We start from the raw sequence: 25,898 nt of genomic DNA, 5'->3' as shown, positions 1-25,898 counted from the left end.
TTCATTCTTCTGACAGCCAAGAATATACTATTAGTTCCAGATTTACAGGAAACGAGGTGCTTGTGGGAAGTTCTTCTTTAGGTAAATTGAGTATCTGACGTCTAATTATATTAGATTAAGATAGGCCCTGCCAAGAACTTAAGCTATTCCTCAGCTGAGTCCACAGAGGACGCACAGTAAACAAGGAGCAGGTTCTCCCACAGTGAATTCCTCAAGTACCAATGAGAATATCCTGCTGGTTCTTCATTATTTCCAAACATGGCGTCTCTGTGCTATATTAACACATCTAAGCCCAGCACCTGCCATCAGGTCATTGGTCTATAAATGGTAGCTGTGATTATGACTCATAATTACTACATGAAGACCAAACAACCTTCCTGTCTTCAGGGAACTCAGAGCCTCGCAGAAGAGACAGAAGACTTCGTAGCTGCCTTGTGGTGCACAGGAGGTGCTGCTGTATGATGAAATACTCAAGGTGCTGTGGGAGTCTTAGAAGGGAGGCCCAGCCCAGCCGGATTTTGTGGCGGGAGGCGTGCAGACGGAGGATCGTTTGGTTTTCATGAACTAAGAGCTTCTAGGAGGACAAGTTAGCCTTGGCCATGAGTAAGTGTGTGTCCCCAGCAGGGACAGCGTGAACCTCAGCAGGAGACGATTTAAAGGCACATACCTTACCGCTAAGCCTCTCTGTGACGGAGTCAGTTCTTCATCCTTTCGAAACATCCCTGAGAAATAAAAATAGGCAATTTATCAATTATGATTTCTCCCAAGAAAAGAATGGTATTTCTTCCCATTCACACTTGCATTACTTTCCTCCTTCGAAATTCAGGTTATAATCCCAATTTTGGCCTAACTATTTGGTATAACTAGTCCCTTTCTTTCTCATTACAACACAGGCTCAGTCATGTGAAAGGACCATCATATAACCAAACACGTCCAGCTCTGGGCAAAATAAATAACACATGTCAGGGAACTAATTTGACTCTTTTCTAAAGGAAAGTATTATTACATTTAAAAGTTCCCCAATGCTAGCATATTTAATAGTACTTTTCAAAAGGAGGCATGAAAATGTTTCTATTATTGGACAATTCCAATGACTAACCTCAATGGTATGGACAGTATAAAGCAAGGAAGGATTTCCTCACTCCTACGTGACTCTAGTGAATGAAACTGAACTCAGTATACCATCTTCAACCACTTCTTTACCTTTCCTCCAAACAGGAGAATGTTACCTATGATTACACATCAACTTACTAAATCTTTTTTTTTTTTTTTCGGTACGCGGGCCTCTCACTGTTGTGGCCTCTCCCGTTGCAGAGCACAGACTCCGGACGCACAGGCTCAGCGGCCATGGCTCACGGGCCCAGCCACTCCGCGGCATGTGGGATCTTCCCGGACCGGGGCACGAACCCGTGTCCCCTGCATCGGCAGGCGGACTCTCAACCACTGCGCCACCAGGGAAGTCCTCAGCTTGCTAAATCTTAAACCCAGTTTAAAGGCCAGAGGAGGTCTAAGAAGCAACAACACACTTCGAAAATTCTTGTGGGTCTTCCCGAGCAGGTGGCACAGGATGGGTGATGGATACTAGGAGGCTGCAAATCCATCCAGGCTACATATAAATGATTGTCCTATAGAGAATCCTCCTTCAATCTCTGAAGAAACCAGAGTCTAACTCTTAGGACTCAGAGTCCTGACTGCCAGCATTTGCCATGGCAAGGTGTCCATTCACTGAGGATACAGAATATGAATATGTACGTATTTGTACTAAAAGGATACGTAAGTGTGCGTGTGTTCATGTGTATAAGGGAGTGGGGCAGGGGGAAAACATGCAGATTTTAATACAAATGTAACACAGAGATGAAGCAGGGATTAATAAAACTTGATTTAGACCAAATGTCTATTTCCTTCGTATTTTAAAGTGCCACTGATGTGGGTCACGGGCCTGACTCACACTATTTTACTTTGTTTCTGTCACTGAACTGAATGCAAAATTAAGAATAAACAGTGAAAGAAAACAAGCACACGTTAGTAGCCTTAAGCAGAGTTCAATATTTTCCCTATCTTACCGCCATCCCTTTCTTTCCTCTAACAGAAAGTTATCATAATCTCTCAAACAAAGGATGGTTGGAATATAACCTTTTCGGTGATGAAAAATTAATTTCCAAATTCTTACCATCATGAATTTCGCAAGCCAAACTAGTGATCTTCTGGGTAATTATCATCATTGGGCTATGACAAAACAGAAAATAAATATTTTACAAGAAGAAATTTAAAATAATACTTATGATATATGAAAGAGTTTTTATTCTGCTTATGACTACAAAACCCTGAAATTTTTAAATAGAAACAAGACCCCAATGAATTTCAAAGAGAACTCCAGGGCTGTTATGTTTGGGGAAGCGACAGAAGACAGGGGATCTGGGTTCTCTCCCTTGCTCTAAGAAAAGGCTCATCCTCTAAAGGAAACCCGTGTGAGCAGAGATGCAGCCCCACCTCCTTACTTCCTGCCTGTAACCTGAGGCCAGAGCTGAGGACCACACAGCCACCAGAGGGGACCCCATCACCCCACTCTCACTCAGTACTTTTCAATACTCTGCTGCCTTTTGCCTCAGGGCTGAATTTAAAGACGGAAAGTAAGTCGCCTGGGAAAAGGCGAATAGGTAGAAAATTAAAGGAGTTTGGGTAAGAAATGTGGAGCAAAGCAGAAAGAGGGAAATGGGCAAAAAGAGAAAGGACGACATCTATGTCGCTATTCCAGGAGCCAGGCAAGGCGGGGGAGCAGCTGTTAAAAACGCCCTGGAGCAGTACTGAACGCACACAAACCAGGTTACACTCCACAGAAAGAGGACTTTAAGTGTGTGCCACAAGTGAGAAAATGGCAACCGTTTTCCCGTATTTCCTAATCTCTAATTGAATGGATAACTTGCGAAGAAAACCAAAATCCACGTAAGAAAACCCACCAGGCTACATTTTCATCCTTTACGTTAGCTTACAGACATGAGTATTAAAGAACAATTAACCCTAAGTTACCTGTTTATAGTTTTGGAATCTCAATAAAACCAGGAGGAAATCATGGAAGGCCCATCGCAGCCGGGGAGCGGCACCACGAAGACCCTGAGCTTCCCCCCTACCCTCCCACCCCCACCCCTCCCCGTGCCCACCGCTCAGAGCACAGACTGCCACTTTCACCAAAACAACCAGCATCTTGAAACATGTAAAGAAAGGAGGTGATTTCTCACCGTGTCAGCAACGTCATCAAGGGTTTGTTGTAAATGGTCCGACCGCTGGCATGAGATGCACAGACCTGGGCCCCCCGAGAACTTACAGCCCACTGTCCTCACCTAACAGGCAAGATCTCACGAAAAACCTGTCAGATGACGATTGCTCTTAAACTCAAAGTACTAACGGAGAGGATTCCTCTTGAGTTCCCTTAAAGGTCAGTTCCTACATATACATCGCTCACTCTCAGGAAATGATTCCTCGGCTAACCTATCCCCCAGGCTGCTTGCTTTCAACACCCAGTTGCCATTTTTTTTTTAACTTTGCAAGATATTTTACATGCCTTTGAGGATTATAAAAATACCTTGTAACTCCCATTTCCCTGGGGGAAAAGAATCATTTTTCTCACCTTCCTAATTCTCTTCATAGTTTAGTTTAAAAATGGATGAGAAAATACTCTTCGGTTCTAAATTTTAATTCTCGCATCACCTTAAAACGTCATAAAAACACCTGATAAAATAATTATTAAATTTATACTATCAACTCAGTGCCGTACTAAGTTGTTAGGTCCATATACGTCAGATGTTCCCCAAAGGCAAATATGTGCTTCTTGAGTGCATGCCCTTACTGCGCCTACTGGCAGCCCCAAGCAACTTCTACTCTGTCAGGTGTGCGGGACGCAGGCTCTCATGCAAGTGAGCTGCGTCGGGGGACAGAGTGGTTCCAAGGAGCACGCTCCCTAACAGAGGTGGGAAGAAGGCGGGGAGCAGACCCACGTGCTCCAGACTCTCCCCAGATGCTGCTTCCTCCTGGAGCTGCTTTGCAAGGAGATCCCCGTCCCCTGCTTCAGGTCTCAGGCTAACAGTCCCTTCGTACAAGAGGCCCGTGCGCAGCTCCTCCCCAGCAGCCACCTCTGCCCAAATGCAACACACGCCCTTCACTTCATCTCAGCGTCCTGTTTATTTCCTTCAAAGAATTCTTCACATTCATGGGTGTTTCATTTATCCAGTGATGGCTGTGTTTTAAAATCTCTCTTCCCTCTTTAGAAGGTCCCTGCTATATGGAGCTAACAGTCTTTCTCACCACGGACCCGCCAGTGCCGAGCACAGTGCCTGGCACAGGATGTGTGCTGAATAAATATTTCTAAAATACCGCATCAACTGAATCTTCTGAGTGTCAAGACCCATCACTCCTTCCGGAGGTTGATTATATTCCTTCCCTCCTGTCCGCTCTCCTCTGTGCTTGAAAAAAGGCACCAGACTGTTCTGTAATTATTGGGTTATTTTCCTGTCACCACAAAACCCATGGACTACTTAGCAGCAGGAACCCTGCCCTGTTCACCTCTGTACCCTCGGCACCTGCTATATACTCGGGCTCAAAGTTCTGACCGGCTTGTAAAAATGTCTCTCATCGCTTCTCTGTTTCCTTAACCGACGATTGTTACCCCGGAACATTTCCTTTGGTTTTAAAGGGGTGGCCATTCCACAGCCTCTGGTCCAACCTGCCCCAGGCAGGGGTCAGGGGGTGGCTAATGTGACAGGAACATGACAGAAGACAAAATCATTACAGAGTGACTATGAAGGAGCACTTTATGAATGAAAGCAAAAAAGGACTAGGGGGAAGCTCAGCATGGGAGGAATAGACTAACGAGAGCTCAGAAGAGTAAACCAGAGGGGAAGGCAGACCGATGAGTCCCACACAGGCAGGAGCCTGGCCGGGAGACAGAGCAGAGTGACGGAGGCAGGGGTGGCGTGCGTGCACAGAGGACGCTTCTAAGTGGAAACGCTCCCAGGGTTGACAAAGAGATGAGCTGCAGTGGTTTTCCGAGCCGTGCACTTTGTTCACAAATACCTGAATGGCGACAGTTAGAGTGACTCAGGCAATTTTCACTTACACCTTTATTGACATTTTAACTACCTGTTTGCCTCCAATATCTAATCGCTTCCCAGGTCCTTGGACGTCTGAGATAACGCGACGTGAATCAGACTCTCCTGCTTCCCTGGGGCGGAGGCTGCGAGGTGGAGTGGGGAGGGCAGGCAGTCGGCTTCCGGGCCTCCATGGAGTGAGGTCCGGGCCTGGATGGAGCCGCCTGCACGTTCTGCACCACGACATCGCTAGATTCAGGTGGAACTACACACACTTTCTCCCCGGCACTCTGCCAGGGACATGGAAAAATGTGCCACCTAGCTATTCAAAACAAATACCTCAACCGATGAAAGAGCTTCGGGTAACATAAGATAAGACGTCAAGAACTAACAAGCTCTAGACTTCTTATAATTTTTTTAAAAGCGTACAAATTAACTTTGCTTTTTAACTAAAACATTGACATGCTTTTTTTTTCCTCTACAAAGAAGGAGAGTAATGAGATTTACTTCTATCACACAGTGAAACTCAAACTGTAGTTAAACATTATCAGAGAATGAATACGAAAAAAGAACAATCACTTTCTGGATTGTTCCATGATCTCTAGGAGACTGCTGAACTCTAACAATGCTGCCACAAAGCAACTACGAGCACCTGCTAGGTAAAGGTCAGTTTGTCACCAGGGTACAAGGGACCTAACAACAGAACCAAACTTACTTCTCCACTCTCAGGCATGTCTGATACACAGGTGTTCTCTCCTCCAAAACAGCAAAACCCACTGCAACCGACAAACCCCACGGACCTAACACCAAAGGAATGTGCAGTGAGAGAGGATGGAAAAGGATTCTGAGCCATCCATCCATCCCCTTTACTCCGTCATTCTGAAAACAAGTATCTCATGAGCACCTACAAGGCACCAGGTGCTGGAGACACAGCCGTGAATGAGACAGGGTTCTCGTTCTTGTACTGGGGAGGGATGGATAACAGATGAACTTACAGGTCAATATATCATATGCCAGCTGTTGTTCTGCTCATCGGGGTGGGGGAGAGGGAGTGCCAGGATGCAGGTGAGGACTGGCCTCACCCGGGGGTGATGTTTCACAGAGAACTTGAGTCAGGGAGCAAGCCCTGGTGAGGCAAGTTCACCAGCCCCCAGGTGGGTGTGACTGGCCTGCTGGAAGGCTGGTAAGGACACTGATGTGACTGGAGGAGGCAAGTAAGGACAGGAACAGATGGTGAAGACAGACAGGGGGCAGGGATCAGATCTAGGAGGCTTCTGCAGGGCGCTGTGAGGACACAGGCTGTGACCCAAGACACATTGGGAACTGTGGAGGGTGACAGGAGAGAACTAACTTGGTTCTAAATGGGTATATTCCAGCTCTGGGTGGAAAGGACTTTGGGGTGCTGGGATGGGACTAAGAGACAGGCGAGAACGGCAGCCCAGACCAGGGTGACGGCACAGGCCTTGTGAAATGGATTCCAGCCACCTTCTGACGGTAAAGACAGTGAGATTTGATGAAGATTTGACGATGGACCAGATACAGGGTTTGAGACCTGAAGCCACCAAGGTTTTTGACCACAGCAAGAAACAGAAGGATAGGGCTGGCTGAGAAGGAGTGCAGGAGGAACAGGAAGGGAAATTGGGAATTCTGTGTTAGGCAAGTTCAGTGTGAGATGCTCATTGGACAACCGGGCGGAGACGTGGGGAACAGACAGGTGGACCCATGAGTCAGAAAACAGCTCACGTCCCGACTCCAGTACTTATCAATTGTGGAGACGGGGGAGCTATTTAACTGCCCCACCCTCAAAATTATTATCCATAAAATGGGGATAATAAAGCCACTGTGTGGATTAGATTAAACGGCAATAGGACAAATACCATGAACAGTATCTGAGGCACAGCAGATGTTTGATAAAATCTTCGTTCAATAAATATTGGAACTGCTACTCAGCAGAGGGCACTGGAGGGCTGCAATACTAACTGTAAAGTGCTGTCTCCGAAGGAGCTTTCTCACTAAATTAGGAGCTAAACCGGTACATGAAGAGCTGCATATAAAAGTGTTAAGTGCTAAATGAGATATTTGAAGAAATGTGCAGAGAAATGAGAGATAACTTCAAACTAAGCAAACTGAGGGGGAAACACCTCGAACAGGAGTCATTTCATCTGGGCCTTTAAGAGCAGGGAGGTCTGGATATGCAGGTAGGGTTGGGAAGGGTGCTCCTGGCGGAAAGAATCTGACGGGCAGTAAAGTGTGAGGACATGAAAGTGACTGCAGCATCAGACGAGACAGGCTGAGAGGTGAGGCTGGGCACACACAGTGGGGGCTTTGAAGGCCAGTGATCCACTCTTTAGAGTCTTAAGAGAACACTGCAGATTTCTGGTAAATACCGTGATACCACACTGCTTTGTGAACAAACATAAAATCGGGGGAAAGGCTCAGGTAGGGCGGGGAACAGACATACGAAACCATATAACAGACCCGTGCCTGTTTACTCCTGGTACCTTGAACTACATCAGTGGCAGCTGGGCGGAATGCTTTCCCTAACCAAATGTAGGTCAAGGTGTCGGGAGACGCTCCCACAGGATGAAACAGGATAAATGGAACATGCGGTTTATGGGCTGAATAATTTACATCAACCCTATTTACAACACAGGTACGGGGCACAGCAGAGCGGAGGACGGTGAAGAGCAGCAGGAATCTTCCAGGACTCAGCTCAGTGAGTACAGAGGGACGGCACGGAGCTTTTAGGCCAAGTGGTCTCTCCCTTCTTCTGCTTGACACGACTGTCACCTGCAAAAGTACTTAGCACCCAGCGAAACGTATAGCACATGCTCAATAAATCTTAGCTGAATGAACACACGTGGGCAGCCGGTAATAAGACACTTCCTGAGCATCTGATACTATCCGGTTAGCTCTAAAATATATTCTTGACTTCAATGGAAAATATGTCACGCATATCTTTTTTTTGGTGGATGCTTAACCAGCCCTTCAGCTCCACAAAATCGACATATTCCAATCAGAACTCATTCTCTTCCTGCCCCCAAAATCTCCTTTTCTGCTTCCATCTACAAGGAGGCAAGTATTTACATTTCCTTTTCTGTCTCAATACCATTTACTGAATATCGAGAGGGGCTTTCCTCACTGACCTATAATCCCAGCATTTTCATTCTGTACACTTATTTCCCAGATCCACGGGTCTGTTTCTCTATGCTGGCTTCTTGGATTTGGCTACTCCTATGTCAGTCCTACAATATTGAAATGAAAGCTGCTTTACAAGCAGAGTATGTTTTTATATTGAATTTGCTACTCTCAAACACTTCTAGAGAAACTTTTCAATGTGTCTAATTTCCCTCCAAACCTCAACTTAAATTGCATAACATTTACAGATTAACTAGAGAAAAAGGACCGTCTTTACAATACTGACTGTTACTCTGAATAAACAAGATGTTTCTCCAGTCAGTCTTCTTTTATATCCTATAGTAAAGTTTCATAGTTTTCTATACAGAGGTCCCGGCATTTCTTTTTACATGTATTCTTAAATATTTCATAGTTTTTACTGCTTTTGAAACTAGGATCCTTTTTCCATTATATTTTCTAACCGGTTATTGCTGATATAAAGAAAAGCTATTTCAGTTTTATACTTCTCTTGTACCTATTTTCTGAGGCCAACGTGAAAGCTAACAACTTATCTTTTCAACCTTTCTGCAAAAAGAAGCTTCTATTAAGAGGTGAGTCCCTTTTATCTAATCAACATTTTAAATGTATATTCAACCTATTTCTCTCTCTCTCATTGCACACACATACACACGTGCGCACACACACACACACACAAAATCAGTGTTCCACACCTCTGCAAGTAACACTGCCCTGTACAAAACAGTTCCCCTGCTAGTCCTCAGCAAGAGCTTGGCTTCCCTTTTCCAACTTCAGGGCAACGGGACAGCTTAGCACAAAGAATGGTTCCCTTTATTCAGTTCTACCTTCTTCAGACAGCCAGCATTTTGGATGGCTACCATATCTATCCTAATTAGGGTCAAGTCAGGATCTTTTCTGCTCATGTGTTGTAACACACTCAAGGCTTCTAAATGCTTCTTTTCTCTTCTGTGCCCATTAAAATAAAAGAGAGTCCTTTAACTTAGTTCAGCCTCGATGCTCTCCTTGAGCTGATGTGTCTCTGTCTAATCTTTATCAGTTCACTGATAATGGTCAGATATTTTCTCCTAATGGATAAAAATCACACATTAAACTGGGAGTTTTATATCAGGTTGTCCACCTTTAAAATGCTATGTTATTTCTCTTTGACATACTTCAATATTTTAAATTATACTTAAACATTTAAATGAACATTTTAATTTCATTAAAATACTTAAAGCCATGTCACGCGCATTTTGTTCTTAACGTAAACTATCCTCTAAATTGTGGGGTCATGGAACTAGCCTTTTCCAACAGAATGGGAGAAAGCATGGCATGTTCTCTCTTTGCTCGACTCACTGCTGGACACGCCCCCTCCATCTACGTAATCAAGAGGATTCCAGAGACCCTGAAGGAGGCAGGGCCACAAGAAAGCAGGAGCCTGGTTCCCTGAATGACTGTGCAGAGCAGAGGCCCCCTCCTCACTGGACTGGACTGTGAATGGGAAATAAACCTTCATTATGTAAAGCCACCGAAATGATGTTGCTGTTCTGACAGCCTACCCCTAGCTAGAGAGTGACATGAGTTTAGAACAGCAGATAAAGTAAATAAAAAAGGTAATGACTAAGATTGAAACGAAGGAGGGGTTACAAGGATCCAGCAAATACTGGGCCTCATGAATTTGTACTTGTACCAATCCATACTAATAAACTCAAGTCAGCTACGTTAAACTACTTATTAAATCTGGCGGTTTAAAAATATAAGCAGCTAGTTCCTACTTTCGTTATACTAGGATGACAACGCGGGACCTGGGTTACCTCTTCGGGTTCACCAAGATTTTCATGGTGGCCCAATACATTTATTGACTCTGCTCAGTAGCTCTTTTCTTCAAGAATTCCTATTGTTTATAAGCTAGATGGCCAGCACCTATTCACTTCTTCTGAATGCCAGGTGTATTTCTCAATTCTATTCAATATGTTGCTAAGTTGACTAACTAGTGTTTCAGTGTATTTAATCAATTTTGTTTTGTCTTGGTTGTGTTTGTTCTTTTGGATGCAGTCTCCTTTCATCCAAGCCTGTTTTAAAAATCTGTTTAATAAAAGTAAAATCCACTTTGATCTCATTAAGGAGAAAAAGATATTTCATCTTCTGAAATTCTCTTGTTTTATAACAGTGATTTTTCTCTAAGCTCATACAACTTTGGGCCTTTTCTATTGTTGAACAGTTTTTTTCATAGATGTCATGATTTGTTTTATTTTTTCCACTTACTTATCCTTAAGTTGGATTTACTGGTCATTTTTTTTTTTCTTTTTTTTTTGCAGTGCACGGGCCTCTCACTGTTGTGGCCTCTCCCGTTGTGGAGCACAGGCTCCGGACACGCAGGCTCAGCGGCCATGGCTCACGGGCCCAACCGCTCCGCGGCATGTGGGATCTTCCCGGACCAGGGCACGAACCCGTGTCCCCTGCATCGGCAGGCAGACTCCCAACCACTGCGCCACCAGGGAAGCCCTACTGGTCATTTTTTATCCTGTCCAGATGACTCAAGACTGACTTAAAAGCAGGTCTTCTGTATCTTGTTCAACAGAGAAATCTGTCAGGTTTGACATAAAGACTATAGAGTTTTATCTTCAACTTCCCCACCTGGTACCTAGGTGTTAGCAGGTGTCCCTTTATAAAGATGGTAAGCAAGTTCATTTGTAAGGACTTGGACTGCATTTATCTCATAATAGACACTCCATCAGTTTTGTTACAGGGAAAAGACCTCTCCAGTACCAAGGAGGGACTCAATCTCCTTTGAAGGAATAAAAGCCAGAAGTTATTTCTACCACTCAGTAGAATACTGAATATAAGAATGTAAAACATTCCATAGGAGTGCAATGCATAGAAGTAAAATACACGCTCAAGTGCCCTCTCTTGGAAATTCAGAATGACAAAGCTAGTCCGAGGACCTCTGGTCCAAAGAAAGTCCCACAGTGTGCTGAGAAGCAAGAACAAGCAATCAGATGTGAAACGACTGTATAAAAGGGACTCCAGAGAAAGGAAGAAGGAAGGAAAGGACGGAGGGAAGCGGGGGCGTGAAGGAGGGAAGGTAGCAAGGATGCAGGCTCAAAGGGGCTGATTTTCATTAGTTATAAGTGATTGCAGAAATTTCTAACAGAATTAGAAAATGCTTTCAATATCAGAATGCTGTACAACAAATTTAATTGCCGTATATTTAGCAATTTTGTATAAGTCAATTTTTAAAACCAGGTTATTTTTGTGACTTATGTAGCACTATAAAAGACCACTTTACAAGAAGAAAAATGCTAAATTCATAAAAGAATTTTCAACTAACAGAGTTTTTCATTTGAACTACTAAATGCAACTATATTTTGTCCTTTAACCAACATGTTAGAATAGATAAACAGGCTTACCCTGAAAAATCCGCAGAATATTGTCCATAATCAAAGATATAGACTCTAGTAATTTGGCATACTGTGAGGTAACCCAAAGCAAACACAAAACAATATCTGGAAAACAAAAATAAGCTAGATTAGTGAAATAAAAAGATTCATTTTGTTAAAGAATACATTTTTAACTAATTTATTAACTATATGATACAGTTCAAAAAATTAAACATTACTAGATCTACTCCACAAATAGCTTTCTTCAACAAGTTTTAAAAATCTTTACTAGTGTCTGCTTCAGTTTACTTGAACTTTGTACCATCTTCAATGGTAAGTGCATTTAGTTCCTACCTTTATACATTTTTTCCTTCTGAAAAAACTCTGTACACCAAATTATGTATCTGAAAGTCATGCTTACAGCATGAAACTGAATATGTTGAATATTGATATCTGTTCTATTTATTCCTCCTTCTTCTAGAAAACAAAATCTAGTATGAAAATATTTGGCTGAAATATACATTAAACAAATTCTTAATAGGATTTTTAAAACTTGTCCTCAAGTGTCTAAAATCATAAACAGTGTGGGTCAGGTGGTATATACTCACATTTTAAAACATGAACGTTTAGTAATTTTCAGTCTTAAGATGTATAGGAGAGAGTTACAATAATTAAACACACAGTATGGGAAAAAGAATTTACATATCAATAGAACAGAAATCCACAGGCTCTAGGATATATAACATTGCATAAAATGAAGGCTGCAATGCAAATTAGCAGGAATGGATTGATTACCACCTAATTAGTTAACCACGTGGCTGGGGGAAGGGAGTTGTATCTTCATCTAAACAATTCTAGATGGATTAAAGAATTATGAATACAACATAAAACCAAATCACAAAGGGGCTGTGGATAAATATTCAAACATTCTCAAATTGGCGAAGGACTTTCTAAACATATATAATGAAGAAATCAACGGAAAAAGACCAACGTATTTGGCTAAGTTAAAACCTTAAACTTCTCAGGTTGGCAATTCAGGAGCTTTTATGAAAAGGTCCTTTCAAACTTTATACCAGGAGGTAATTCCGAGCTACTTGGATTATTCCTGAGCAAAGAAAAAGGGGGGAAAGCTTCCTATTCAAATGATTTACAGAGTTACTGTATTCCTGATAGCTATATCTGATAAAATGGCACATGTGCATACCCACACACAAAACGCTGAGAAATCAAACCTAACATAACTTCTGAATATCATGTGGCAGATCGCATTTTCCAAAGAGGGCCCCATTTCACATGCTCTTCTACAACCTGCCCCTCTGTCCCCTCATCAGGAGACGGAGTCTCTTTCTCTACCCACTTTGAATCTCCATTGGCCCTCTAACTGCACTGACCAGTAGACTATGGTAGAAGGAACACTTTGCTAGCTCAGGCGCAGCCCATAATTAGCCTGGCAGTTTCTCCTTCCTGCCTTTTGGAAGTTGTTCGTCAGGAGAAAAGCATGACTGTCCCAAGACCAACATATGTACAGGCTCTGGAGGAGGGAGTGTCAGAGAGTGAGGTGCCAGAGAGCACTAAGTCTTCAGACATGTTACGTGAAGAAGCTGATGTCAGGTGAAAACGAGGGCTCGATTCGGCCGAACCTTTCCCGAATTCCTGACCCACAGAACAGTAAGCACTTTATTTTAAGCCACTGCATTTTGAGGTAGTGACGTAATCAGAACAGAAATTGGTAAGTGAAAACAGGGTGCTACCATAGGAAAAACCTAACACACACTGGCTGTAGGACAGGGAGCAGGTGGCAGCAGGAAAGGTCTCGAGGAGATTGCTACCGAAGACCTAAAGAGCAGGAGGGAAATTCTAACTGGAAGCAGAGAAAAGGCACCCCAGGCACCCCAGGTTATACAGTGACTGGGGAACACTGCTGCCTGCTGTAACGTGGAAGATAAGAAAAATACCCAATAAAAGTGCTGAAAGGTTTCTCTTAGATGCATACAACAAGGTAAGGGTAGAGAGAGATGAACTAAAAAAGAAAATGTGCAGGGTTTGAGCAGAACTTAGGAAAAATAGAAAGGGCTCAGGATAGTCTTTCTTGTCAGCAAAATATTCTTAAAGTAATCAGGGTAAAGATGAAGTCAAGGGTCTCTTGATGACACCTCAGAAAGATTTAAGGACAACTTTATAGAACCTCTTAGATTTAAAAAAAGAGTTTCTAAGAATCTTAAGGGTATATACCTCTTAGACTCTCTACGAGGCAAGAACACTTTTAGGAACCTTAAGGATGTTGTCCCACAGCACTTTCAGACCAAATTAAAAAGGAGACTATCAAAAAGAGATCTGCGGGTGCAGCTTTTGTCTAATGCAGGGGGTTATAATTAGATACACAGGAAGCCCACATCATTTTTAAGGGAGTTACATGAGATTGGACTGAAAGGGAGAGACAGCTCAAAATGAAAACAGATCTTTGGGTGCCCAACTATCTACTGTTGGGTAGTAGGCTAAGAAAACTATTCAACTGCAAAATCTGGCTATTTCTTATGAAAAAGGAAGGAGAGCTCAGGGTGTGGAGTCAAGAGTCTAGAGGGTGAATCCAAGAGCCACAGAGAACCACTTGCAGGGACTAGGTCTGGGCCCTAATCAAGGAAGTGATAACAGGTGTCTGTCTGGAGTTCACAATTGTTACGGACCGGGGATTGCTAAGTGACCTGCCTTCCCCTCCTATTTGAACAAAAAGGTCTACTACAGCTATCCTATCACTGCTCACCACCGTATACTGGGTCGCCCAGGGGCCCCTTTAGTTTACTGGTCCTCACATGGAGAAGAACCACAGCCAAGAAGCCTCATCCGTACTAGACCTGACTGAGATGACGAGACAAAGATCTCGAGCTCGATGCCATAATGAGAGGAGACTCTGGGGGATCCTGGGAGCCAAGTAAGAGCATTTTTCATGTGGGATGACTGTGAACTTTGGGAGCCAGAGGACAGAAGGGCTCCTAAGGTTGCTGCCCCCAGTAACAACCCTCCCTGTTGCACATGTAGCTCTGCACCTCAAGAGCTGGAATATAATTCTCCTCACCTCGAATCTGGTCGAAATAACTTGGTTTACCAACAGAATACAATGGAAATGACTTCCTGCAACGTCAAGGCTAGGTCATAGGAAGTCTTGCTGCTTCCTCCTAGGTTTCTTGGAATGCTTGTCCTTGGCACACTGTCTCTGAGCCCAGCCATTACCTGTGAGCAGCTCAAGCCCACATGGAGAGGTAACATGCAGGTGCTCCAGTCAATCATCCCAGCTGATCTCCCAGCCAGCAGCCAACATCAACTGCCAGCCTTAGCAGGAAACCTTCTTGATGTCAAGCAGTCATGCTTTCAAATAACTGCAGTTCCAGCCAATATTTAATAACAACCACATGGGACCCTAGGCAAAAATTGTTCAGCTGGGTCTACTCAAAACAGAAAACCATGAAAAATAATGATAGATCACTGCTAAGACACTAAACTTGGGGTGATTTGTCCTGCTGCACTAGATAACTGAAATAATTCCTTAAAAAGAGTTTAGCTCAGGCTTCCCTGGTAGCGCAGTGGTTGAGAGTCCGCCTGCCGATGCAGGGGACGCGGGTTCGTGCCCTGATCCAGGAAGATCCCACATGCCGCGGAACGGCTAGGCCCGTGAGCCATGGCCGCTGAGCCTGCGCGTCCGGAGCCTGTGCTCCGCAACGGGAGAGGCCACAACAGTGAGAGGCCCGCGTACCACCAAAAAAAAAAAAGAGTTTAGCACACTAAAACGAATTGTAATTTAAAATAAGATACCTCGACCAGGCAGGGCTTATTGGATAAATGCAAGAACGATTCAGTAAAGGAAGACTAGTAATATGTATCATCATAGTGGTGAGTCAAAGGGGAAAAATAGTTATAACAGATACATAGAAAGGCATTTAATAAAATTCTATTATGTCTCCACAAAACAAATAGAACTCAGTAAACTAAGGGAAGAGGATGCTTTCTTAACATTAAAAAGATCTCTCAAAATATTCAGTACTTTGTTGGCCCTGAAACGCTAGTAATTCATGGGGGAAAGCACATGAAAGTTTGTGAAGTGGGAAAGAAGAGGTATATGTGTTAGTGTAAAATAACTTACTTTTAGACTTATTTTGAAAATTCAAATAACATTAGAGTCCACTCCCCTCAAATCTCTAAATTTAGCATCATAATCCCAAGCAAAATCCCAACAATACTTTTTTTTTTTTTTTTTTTTGACTGGGGCACGAACCCGTGTCCCCTGCATCGGCAGGTGGACTCTCAACCGCTGCGCCACCAGGGAAGCCCCCAACAATACTTTTAGTGGAACCTGATTAGTTGACTTGCAAGGTCTTCTGGAAAACTAAACAAACATATGACGAGGAGGACTTGCCCTCTCCTACCAGATAAAAGAATACGTCACGGTGATTCATAATGCAGTATTGATGCAGAAACAGGCCAAAAGATTAACCTTACAGAGAAGAAGGTTCAAAAAAAAGACTCACTGTACAACTGAAAGTTTTGGTAATTATAAAGCTGGCATATGAAATTAGTGGGAAAAAGATGAATGAGGCAAATGAAGTGTAAAATGTTAGCTCTCCTTTCAGAAATAAAAATAGTTTTCGAGTTCACACACATACAAAAATCCAGTCAGACTGTGAAAAAAAATAAGACAGTAAAAAGTCTAGAATAAAACACAAAAGAATATCCTCAAATTTCTGGAACTGGGGAAACCTCCATAAGCATGACAAAAATCATAAATGCCACAAAGACAAAATGTGACAATATTTATTATATAGAGATTATTGGAAATTTCTGTATGAGAGATGACAGAAAATTAAATAAGTAACAGAAATTATCTAATACATGTTGGTTAATATCCCTAATGATGAAATTCTACAAGTCAACAAAGAAAGAAATTAAGAATTCAAGTGAAAAAATGGATGAGAATGTGAATGATCAAATTATAGAATAAAAAAATCATAACGGCCAGTCCATTTAGAAAAATAAATTAGATTCATGATAAAGAATGACCAGAAAATAATAATAATAATTCAGAAATGCATATTAGAATTATAATACTTATCCAATATAAAAAGTTTAAAAGTAGATAATACTTTAAGACTGGCAAAAGTTTAAAAGTAGGGACTTCCCTGGCAGTCCAGTGGTTAAGCCTCCGCGCTTCCACTGCAGGGAGCACGGGTTTGATCCCTGGCTGGGGAACTAAGATCCCACATGCCATGCACAGAGCAGCCAAAAAAAAAAGACTAGTAAGACTGGCAAAAGTTTAAAAGTAGATAATATCCAGTTTGGGAGGGAAAAACAGACATTCGCAAACATAGCTGGTAGGGATGAAATTTTAAACATCTTTTTTCGGTAGTGATTTTGCAGCATACCTCAGAATTTGTACATACTCTTTGAACCGCCAATTTCACTGCAAGAAGTCTATCCTAAAAAATAAAAATACTTATATATATAGACTAAAAACTAAATGATACAAACATAAGATGAAAGAAATTATCTTTCAAAGGTATTAAATGTTCAAACTCATCACTCCTCCATCACTTCTTGACTTTTGCTATTTTCTCTGCTCTTGAGGTGACTTCCATCTCCTGTATCTGTGCGGTAGAAACAGTATGTAATTGTGAGCTACTGAGCATTTCTTCCCAATTCCACATTCAGGGGCATCAAGTGAGTAGCTTTAAATCCACCGTGGTGGAAGTATTTACACCTTGAAAACTGGCAAACACTATAGAATGTTTAAAGCCGGGATCATCAAACTGAAGCCTGTAGGACAAATCCCGCCCCCTCCTTGCTGTTACATAAATGAAATTTATCTGACCACACCTATGCCCGTTTACATACATATTGTCTATGCCTGCTTTTGCCTTAGAAGAGCTAAGCTGAATAGTTGCACCAGCAACTGCAAGGCCCTCAAAGCCTAAAATATTTACTATCTGGCCCTTTACGGAAGAAGCTGGCTGAGCCGAATTAGAAGTAATGAAGAGAACGCCAACAATGCACGTTAAACTTGTAAAAGTGTGTCATGACCTGTAGCCACTACACTGTGAACAGCCAAAAAAAAGGAGGAAATCTTATTCTTCCAGTATTTAAAAACTGTTATTCAATTCAGCAAAGAAGTTGCTCTTACTCACATTACGGACAAGGAGAGTGAAGTGCTCACATATATCTTTATCGCTTCACTTTCAATTTACTCATTAATGTAAACAAAAATATCAACCGACATTCATAACGGAACAACACTTGTTTGCCCGTGATGTGAGGAACTTCTTTACTGAACTGGAGAAAAATCTGTAGTCTAATTCTGTCAAATCATGGTTGAATTGCAACCATAGGTTAGTTATGAGTTTGTCAAAAGCCAATGAAAGCATTCTGTGAGAATCAAAGAACAAGAGGGGATACACGCAGCTGGTGTGGTGTGAATTCCTTCTGCCCAGAATACGGATCTGACTGCTGCTGCAGCAAGCATCTTGCATCCATGAAGCAGCGACCTAACAGGCGAAGGACAGCACCGCAGAACAAGAAACCTGCTCCTTTAATAAACACTGCTGAGCAGCTACACTGGCTCTGAATAACCTAAGTCCAGAAAAAAATCTCAGGTGGTGGTTTTTTTCTGCAACTGAAATGTATTCCTAACTGATACCAAAGCACACCAAACTTTTGTTGTTATCTTTTCTTCTGAGATAGGCTGCAGGAAAGGGTGATGGGGAAAGCCCCTGATTTTTCAAGTGCACACAACAGCAGAGGAAAGCAGACATATAAGCCAATACATACGGGCACGATATTCTTATAAGTGCTATGGTCACTGCATGGGTTTCACTGAATGTCTTCCAACAGAAAAATATGCATGCAAATAAAATCCAGACAGACATGATCTAGATTTAAATAATGGCCCCATCACTTTTTACTCTTCCTATCTGTGTGATCTTAAGAAAGTTTCTTTACTTCTGAACCGTAGTTCTCTCCCTTATAAAAGGCAGACACACAGGGAGGGAGCCTGACTATGCTAACTGAATCACTGTGGTCTCGCCCTCCTTGCAACGGACCAGTTTACATGTGGGCATAAAACTTAAGTACGGTCAATGAAACATGACACAGAGCTTTTGGAAAGGCTTTCTCCTTGAAGTAGGACACTTGCTACTGTCATGTTGATAAGCCCAGCTTATAAAAGGAGCGAGCCTACAGACAATATGCTGACATGGCGAAGCAGAAAAGCTATATAGAACAAAAAATAGAACTTTTTGATGCCCTCATTAAAACTGAGTTGCTGAGTTAACCAACAAGAACTGCCTTGCCTCAGGACTTCTTGCTTCAGGAGGTAAATCTTCCTGTACTGTTACACCATTATACCACTATGAGCTGGGATTTCTGCTCTTTGCAGTTTTTCAAAGCACCCTGATATTATCATCACTCATAACAAAATTAAATCAACAAGATTTGAAGAGTTCCAGAAAGAACCTTTTATTACTCATTAAAATATGAATGTTGAATGACTGCCCCATTTTAAAAACAGAAACCACATCTAAAATACCCATTCTCTAGATATTAGATACAAATTGGAAAATGTTTAGGGAAAAACAAAGTGCTCAGGGACTATGGAAACTAATGGGCTAGCAATGCTGTGAACTGAGAAAGAATTTCTCCCCAAATGAGGAAAACAGGCAACATCAACAAAAGGTTCAAAATCTTGATGGGAATAAAGACAAAAACTAATAAATGAGGAGCTGTTTTAATGTGCTGAAATCAAATTAAACTGTTCACTTTCCAAGGTGCCTGAGCTCAGACGGCTTTGGGTGCTGCCCAGATTCAGGAAAGGCCTGCATAGCTGAGTACTAACTGCATTTTCTCCTTATTTTGCCTTCCCCACTGTCTATACTCTCCAAGGCTCTCTTTGAAATCTTGAAATCAGGTAGCCTAAGTCCTCAAACTTTACTCTTCTCTTTCAAAACATTCTGCAGTCTTTGCATTTCTAAGTAATTTTTGAAGCCACTTTAAAAATACAAGGAACACTGTAAAACAAAAAGTATGTAAGCAAACAGAGAAAAACAATTAAGGAGACAGGCCTCCCTGGTGGCGCAGCGGTTAAGAATCCGCCTGCCAGTTCAGCGGACCTGGGTTCGAGCCCTGGTCCGGGAAGATCCCACATGCCGCGGAGCAATTAAGCCCGTGTGCCACAGTTGCTGAGCCTGCGCTCTAGAGCCTGCGAGCCACAACTACAGTGCTCTGAGCCCTCGTGCCTAGAGCCCGTGCTCTGCAACAAGAGACACCACCGCAATGAGAGGCCCTCACACCGCAGCAAGGAGTGGCCCCCGCTCGCTGCAAATGGAGGGGGCCTGCACACAGCAACAAAGACCCAACGCAGCCAAAAATAAATAAATAAAGTAAGTACATTAAAAAAAATTATACAATGGAACTTTAAAAAATAATTAAGGAGAAAGTAAAGTTAGTATTCAGATGTTACAAGTGCTGTGCACGTTAGACACGCGGATCAATGAACAGAACAAACAGTCTAGAGATAAAGTCACACATATATGGTGAATTGCAATTCAAAACAGAAAAGACGGTATGTGGACAAATAGTGCTGGGACAAATGGATACACACACGGAAGAAAACTAATTTCAACCCTTGCCTCATAGCACACACAAAAAAATTAACTCAGACTGGATCACTGACATAAGCATAAAAACTAAAACCATAAATCTAGAAGAAAATATTTATAACCTTAGGCAGGCAAAGACATCTTAGAAAAGACACAGAAAGCTCTAAAGTATCAAATAAAAAATTGTTAAATTGACTTCATCAAAACTTAAAAGTTCTATTTGTCAAAAGTCACCACCAAGAAGACGAAAAGGCAAGTCACAGGTTGGGAGAATATATCCACATACCTGCAAAAGACTTACAACCAGAAAACAGAAAGAATGAATTATAAGATAGTAATAAAATTCAAGTCAGAAGGTTCGAATAAACGTGTCCCAAAAGAAGATGTACAATTGGTCAAAAAGGCAAGAAAAGATGCTTGACATCATCAGTCAGGAGAAATCTAAATTAAAATCATAGTGAAATTCCACTGTACACACATTAGAATGACTAACATTGAAAAGACAGATAAAACCAAGCATTGATGAGAAGGTAAACGACTGGTGCTCTCACACATTGCCTGTAGGAGTGTGAAATGGTAAAACCACTTTGGGGAAGTCTGGCAGTTTCTTATATGATTAAACATACTCTTACCCTATGTCCCAGCAAATCCTCCCTAGGTATTTACGTAAAAGAAATGAAGACATATATCCATACAAAGACTTGTACAAGAATGTTTTAGAACTTTTATTCCTAATAACCCAAATTTGGGGTTTTTTTTTAAATACATACAATGTTTTTTAAGATTTTTTTTGATGTGGTCAGTTTTTTTTTTTTAAGTTTTTATTGAATTTGTTACAATATTGCTTCTGGTTTTTATGTTTTGGTTTTTTGGCTGCAAGGCATGTGGGATCTTAGCTACCTGACCAGGGGTTGAACCCGCACCCCCTGCTTTGGAAGGCAAAGTCCTAACCACTGGAGCGCCAGGGAAGTCCCCCAAATTTTGAAATAATCCAAATGACCATTAATAGACAGGTGAAAGGATATGTAAATGGTGGTATATTCACACATTGGAAGGGTACTCAGTAATAAAAGGAACATACTGTTGATCAACACAGTGACATGAATAAATTTTAAAACATTAAGCTGAGTTTAAAAAGCCAGACACAGAAGATTACTTACTATATACTTCAACTTATATGAACTTCTAAAACAGGCAAACTAATCTATGGTGATAGAAAGCAGATAGCTGGTGGCAGGGGACTGGGCTAGAATGATTACAAGGGGAATGAAGGAACTTTGGGGGATGAGTGAGGTGTCCTGTATCTGGATTTGGATGGTAGTTACACAGGTCTATACATTGGTCCAAACTCACGGAACTGGTGGTTCTATTTTGTTTTAGGTAAATTTTATCTAAATAAAGTTGATTTAAAAATTATTTGAGGGCTTCCCTGGTGGCACAGTGGTTGGGAGTCCGCCTGCCGATGCAGGGGACATGGGTTTGTGCCCCGGTCCGGGAAGATCCCACATGCCGCGGAGCGGCTGGGCCCGTGAGCCATGGCCGCTGAGCCTGCGCGTCCGGAGCCTGTGCTCCGCAACGGGAGAGGCCACAATAGTGAGAGGCCCGCGTACCGCAAAAAAAAAAAAAAAAAAAAAAAAAATTATTTGGAAGAAAATTTTACAATCTCCATTGCAGATTCCTTCTCAACCTGGGGCTCCAGGGTTCAGTCCTCTTCTCCATTTGCACCTATTTCCAAAAGGATTTCCAGTTCCATGATTTTAAGCTGTGTAGGTGTTTACCTACTGCTGTATACCAACAGCACCCAGATTTTATATCTCTAGATTAGACGTGTCTCCTAACCTCCAAGCTCAAACAATCAACAAGCTACTTAACATCTCTATTTGGTTGCCTAACAAGCATCTCAAATTTATCATGTTCAAAATAGAAATTCTGACCTCACCAAAACAATTCCTCTCCCTAGTCTTCTCTGTCTTGATGAATGGCATCATCTTTCACCCAGTTGCTTTGCCCAAAAAACTAAAGGCATTTTTGATGTATCTCTATACTCACATCCCATATCCGAATCTTCATATCTATCTTCATAGTTCACATCATGTATGACCCACATCCATTTTCAAATCTATCATCAAAATCTATCCTGGACTGAGTAATTCCCACTGGAAGCAGGTCCAGGCCTGGACCACTGTACGAGCATCCTGACTAGCCCCCTGCTCCCACGCCCTCCCAAGTCTGTTATACACACAGCATCCAGAATGTTCAGGACTTGCCAGCAGCCACCCACCACACTTAGAAAAAAATCCAAATTTCTTCACGAACTTTTGTTGCCCCGGAATCTAACTTAAAAAAAAAAGAGTTCTTTCTTTGGTTCTACTGGATGAATGAAACACATTTACAGAGGCTTCTATTTTGATAACTTAAGAAATAAAGAATTATTTAAGACAGATGAAACTAGAATATTACTGAAGCTTAGAGAAGCCTGGCAACACTGAGATCACCCATCACACATGCACACAGGTGATCACTGGAATTCCAGCAATTTGAGGGAGGATAAGTTAGTCACCATCAGTGTTGTCTCAGGTTGGTCACGATTTGCTGAAACAGGGCTCCATTTCACTTTAAAGTTAACTGTGTTCTTTTATCATTGTTTCTTGCTAAACTGTCCTGAGTCTTATTTGATTCCCCTCCCTCTGTCTCGATGGCCCTGCTAAGTGAAAACTGTAAAGCTGACAGAAGGTAAACTCAGGTTAAAACTGCTAGGGGGTCACAACAGCCTTTAAGTCAGGGGTCAAATTTTCTTCCAGTTGGTATCTCCAAACCTTACCTCTACTTACTGGCATATAACCCTGCATATCATAGGTTATTATGTAATTTTGAAGAGAGACTCCATTCAGTTTAAAAAGCAAACACCTCTAAGTAAATACTTCTCCAAACCTACACTCCGTTCGTTTCAAAATCTATTCCAAAATTACTATCCACAATTACATATTTCCATTTCTAGAATACACCATTTCAAATTAAATAATCAAAACTATAATTCACTTAATCTAGTTATTTCTACATTTTAATCTATACAAATAGCAATAAATGTAAGCCAAGAACTGTTGATACAAAAAAGCAGTAAATATTGGCAGGGGGTGGACACTAGATTTAACTCCAAAGATGGCACTAGTGAGAAACAGAGTTTGCAAAGTACTTAATAAATGATTTACAGGATCTTAGAAATAGGCTTTGGTAACAAGTAACCAGAAAACTGTACAATACTCACATTAACTAGCCAGAGAGACAACTGGCTAAAATGCTAAATATGTACACAGGTAAAAATTTTTGCACTAAAAATACAACAGTCATGTGAATACAAACACAATTATTAGACATAATGAGAGTTTGCTGACCTACGGGCGAATGACGTAAAGCAAAGGTGAGTGTTCTATTTCTGGGTATATTTCAAAACAGGATCTTAAGCCTGATAAAGTCAGCAGAGACCTGGAAAGATGACTGCTTAAAAACTGTTCAAGTTTCCTATGTAAAAATTTATGAGGAATCAAGTCTGTTCGCTTTCATTTAGTGGCTATTATGTGCAAGGCAACCTGAAGAGTTATTTTTCTACGGGGTGGCATTCGGAGGTGGCCTAAATATGAGGCTGTTATTCTAAAACCAGCATCCCGGAGTGCGCTCGGCTTTTCCTTCACCTCTACTTTTATGAAAGTAACACATGCACCATTTCAAAGTCGAAGGGTCTGACACCGGTCACCAGGACAGAGCCTTCCACAGCCCTACACCCCACATGCAGGCTCTGCTCTCCAGAGGCTGCCAGGCCAGTTCCCGGATCCAGCCCTGGACTTGGCAGGACAGACTAGCTGGTCCTCAACAGCACCATCCTCGCAGGCACTTCGGTTTCGGCTTCTTATGCCATCTCCAGCCCCCGTCTTGTAGTTTACACCTCTTTGATGTTTCACTACCATTTAAGTGGAGTTTCAGATAAATGTGTGTGTTTAATCTGCTACAATTAACTGCAAGTCTCAAAACTTAGTTTTATAACCATCATCAAAACATCAGTTTTCTAAAATCTTTTTGATAGTATCTGCATTTTATTCTAATAGGCCAGTCATAAATTTAATGGAATTTTAATAAATGTGATCCTTAACGTTTCTTGTTCTTTTTACTTTGTGTACAATAACACATTCTAAGATATATTATTTTTGGGACTTCCTGGTGGCGCAGTGGATAAGACTCCATGCTCCCAATGCAGGGGGCCTGGGTTCGATCCCTGGTCAGGGAACTAGATCCCACGTGCATGCTGCAACTAAGAGCTTGCATGCCACAACTAAGGAGCCAGTGAGCTGCAACTAAGGAGCCCGCCTGCCACAACTAAGACCTGGTGCAACCAAATAAATAAATATTTTTTTAAAAAATACATTATTTCTGCTAAAGTATTAGAACCAAAGGTTAAGTTTATCCTCAGGTAACCAATAGGTGACTATCAACTATCTAACCACATGATGTCTTTAAGAACCAAGTTGAAAGCCTCCTTCCACTATCACCACATTTATAAACACACCCTCTTAAAGATACACAGTAGCCATTCTTCACATTTTTAGATCACGTGTCTCATCTCTTCCCAGAGTTGGTTTGTTAAAGATGTCCCTTTGACTCCACACACTTGCCTTTTCTAGAAGGAACAATAAGATATGGCTTCTCCATCTCAAGAACCTGACATCGAGCCAGGAACAACGGTCACAATGTCTGGCAGCCGATCGTGACTGCAGTGCTGGGTTTCCCGGGATCAGCCATCAAAATGCCAGTCACCCGTCTCACTATGTCTATTTAGAGCGTCTTAATCGCATTTTGTGAAAACTGCTCTCTTAGATGTCCGTATCCTTCACTAGACCGCACTCCTTGAAGACTTCAGACATCTGCGTGTCTGAGCCTGGCGTGGTGCCTGACAAAGAGAAGGCGTTCTGTGAAGAGGCAGAACAGAAGCAGCGTGAAAAGATCATCGCAGGCCAGGGAAGCAAGTGAAGGCTCCCCTCGAGAGGACAGCAACAACATCGACGTAGCTGCAAACACGGAGCAGGACAGGCACAGAAAAGATGACACCGCCCAGTCAGGCTGAGTGCCCAGGGCCAAGACTGGTCAGCCTGACGCCTACCTAGTGAAAACTGGGAGAAACAACAGGAAATGAGCTTAGTGGGTAAAATGGATTCAGAGTTTTCTGAAGGGCCGTGAGTTTCTCGACTGAGTATTGAGGCTATTCTCCCACAGGCGTCCAAAGATTTTTGAACAAAGAGCAATACGATGAAATAGTTTTTAGGCAAATAATAAAGACTAACCCATATATATGATGGATGGTAAGACAGAAGGCTGGGAGTCAGAAGAGCACTTACACAGCAGGAGGAAATAAGTTCCGAGCTAAGACAGGGGATGGGACAGCAAATGCTAAGGATTTCCTAGGAGGAACTAAAAAATATCTCGTAACATACTGGCTACAGAAACTAAGAAGAAAAAGTCAGGTTTGTAAATTAGGGTGTATCAGGAGAACACAGAAGTCGATTCTGGAGTGAAGACTGGCCCGGCTGGAAAGCTGGCTTGATCTCTTCCCAGCTGGTGACTCCAGCCAAGCTGTTCAATGAAGCCTCAGTCCTCTCCTCTTTTCCATGTACATTTTT

General features: G+C 42.1%; 1 protein-coding gene across 2 annotated transcripts in view; it reads right to left on the bottom strand.

The window, feature by feature from the left end:
- Nucleotides 1-25,898, bottom strand: part of MBOAT2 (membrane bound glycerophospholipid O-acyltransferase 2) — a 109,702-nt gene that overhangs the window by 20,656 nt on the left and 63,148 nt on the right. For both annotated transcript variants that reach the window (XM_019943320.2, XM_073791601.1), the window contains exons 4-6: nt 11,627-11,722; nt 2,171-2,226; nt 668-722 (exon numbers count right to left, since the gene is read on the bottom strand). In XM_019943320.2, coding sequence (XP_019798879.1) covers nt 668-722; nt 2,171-2,226; nt 11,627-11,722 — 207 coding nt within the window. The remainder of the gene's footprint in view (nt 1-667; nt 723-2,170; nt 2,227-11,626; nt 11,723-25,898) is intronic.

Source organism: Tursiops truncatus, chromosome 14, assembly GCF_011762595.2.
Source record: "Tursiops truncatus isolate mTurTru1 chromosome 14, mTurTru1.mat.Y, whole genome shotgun sequence".
NCBI lineage: Eukaryota > Metazoa > Chordata > Mammalia > Artiodactyla > Delphinidae > Tursiops > Tursiops truncatus.
The sequence above is the reverse complement of the archived record's forward strand: the minus strand, read 5'-3'. Positions and strand labels throughout refer to the sequence as shown.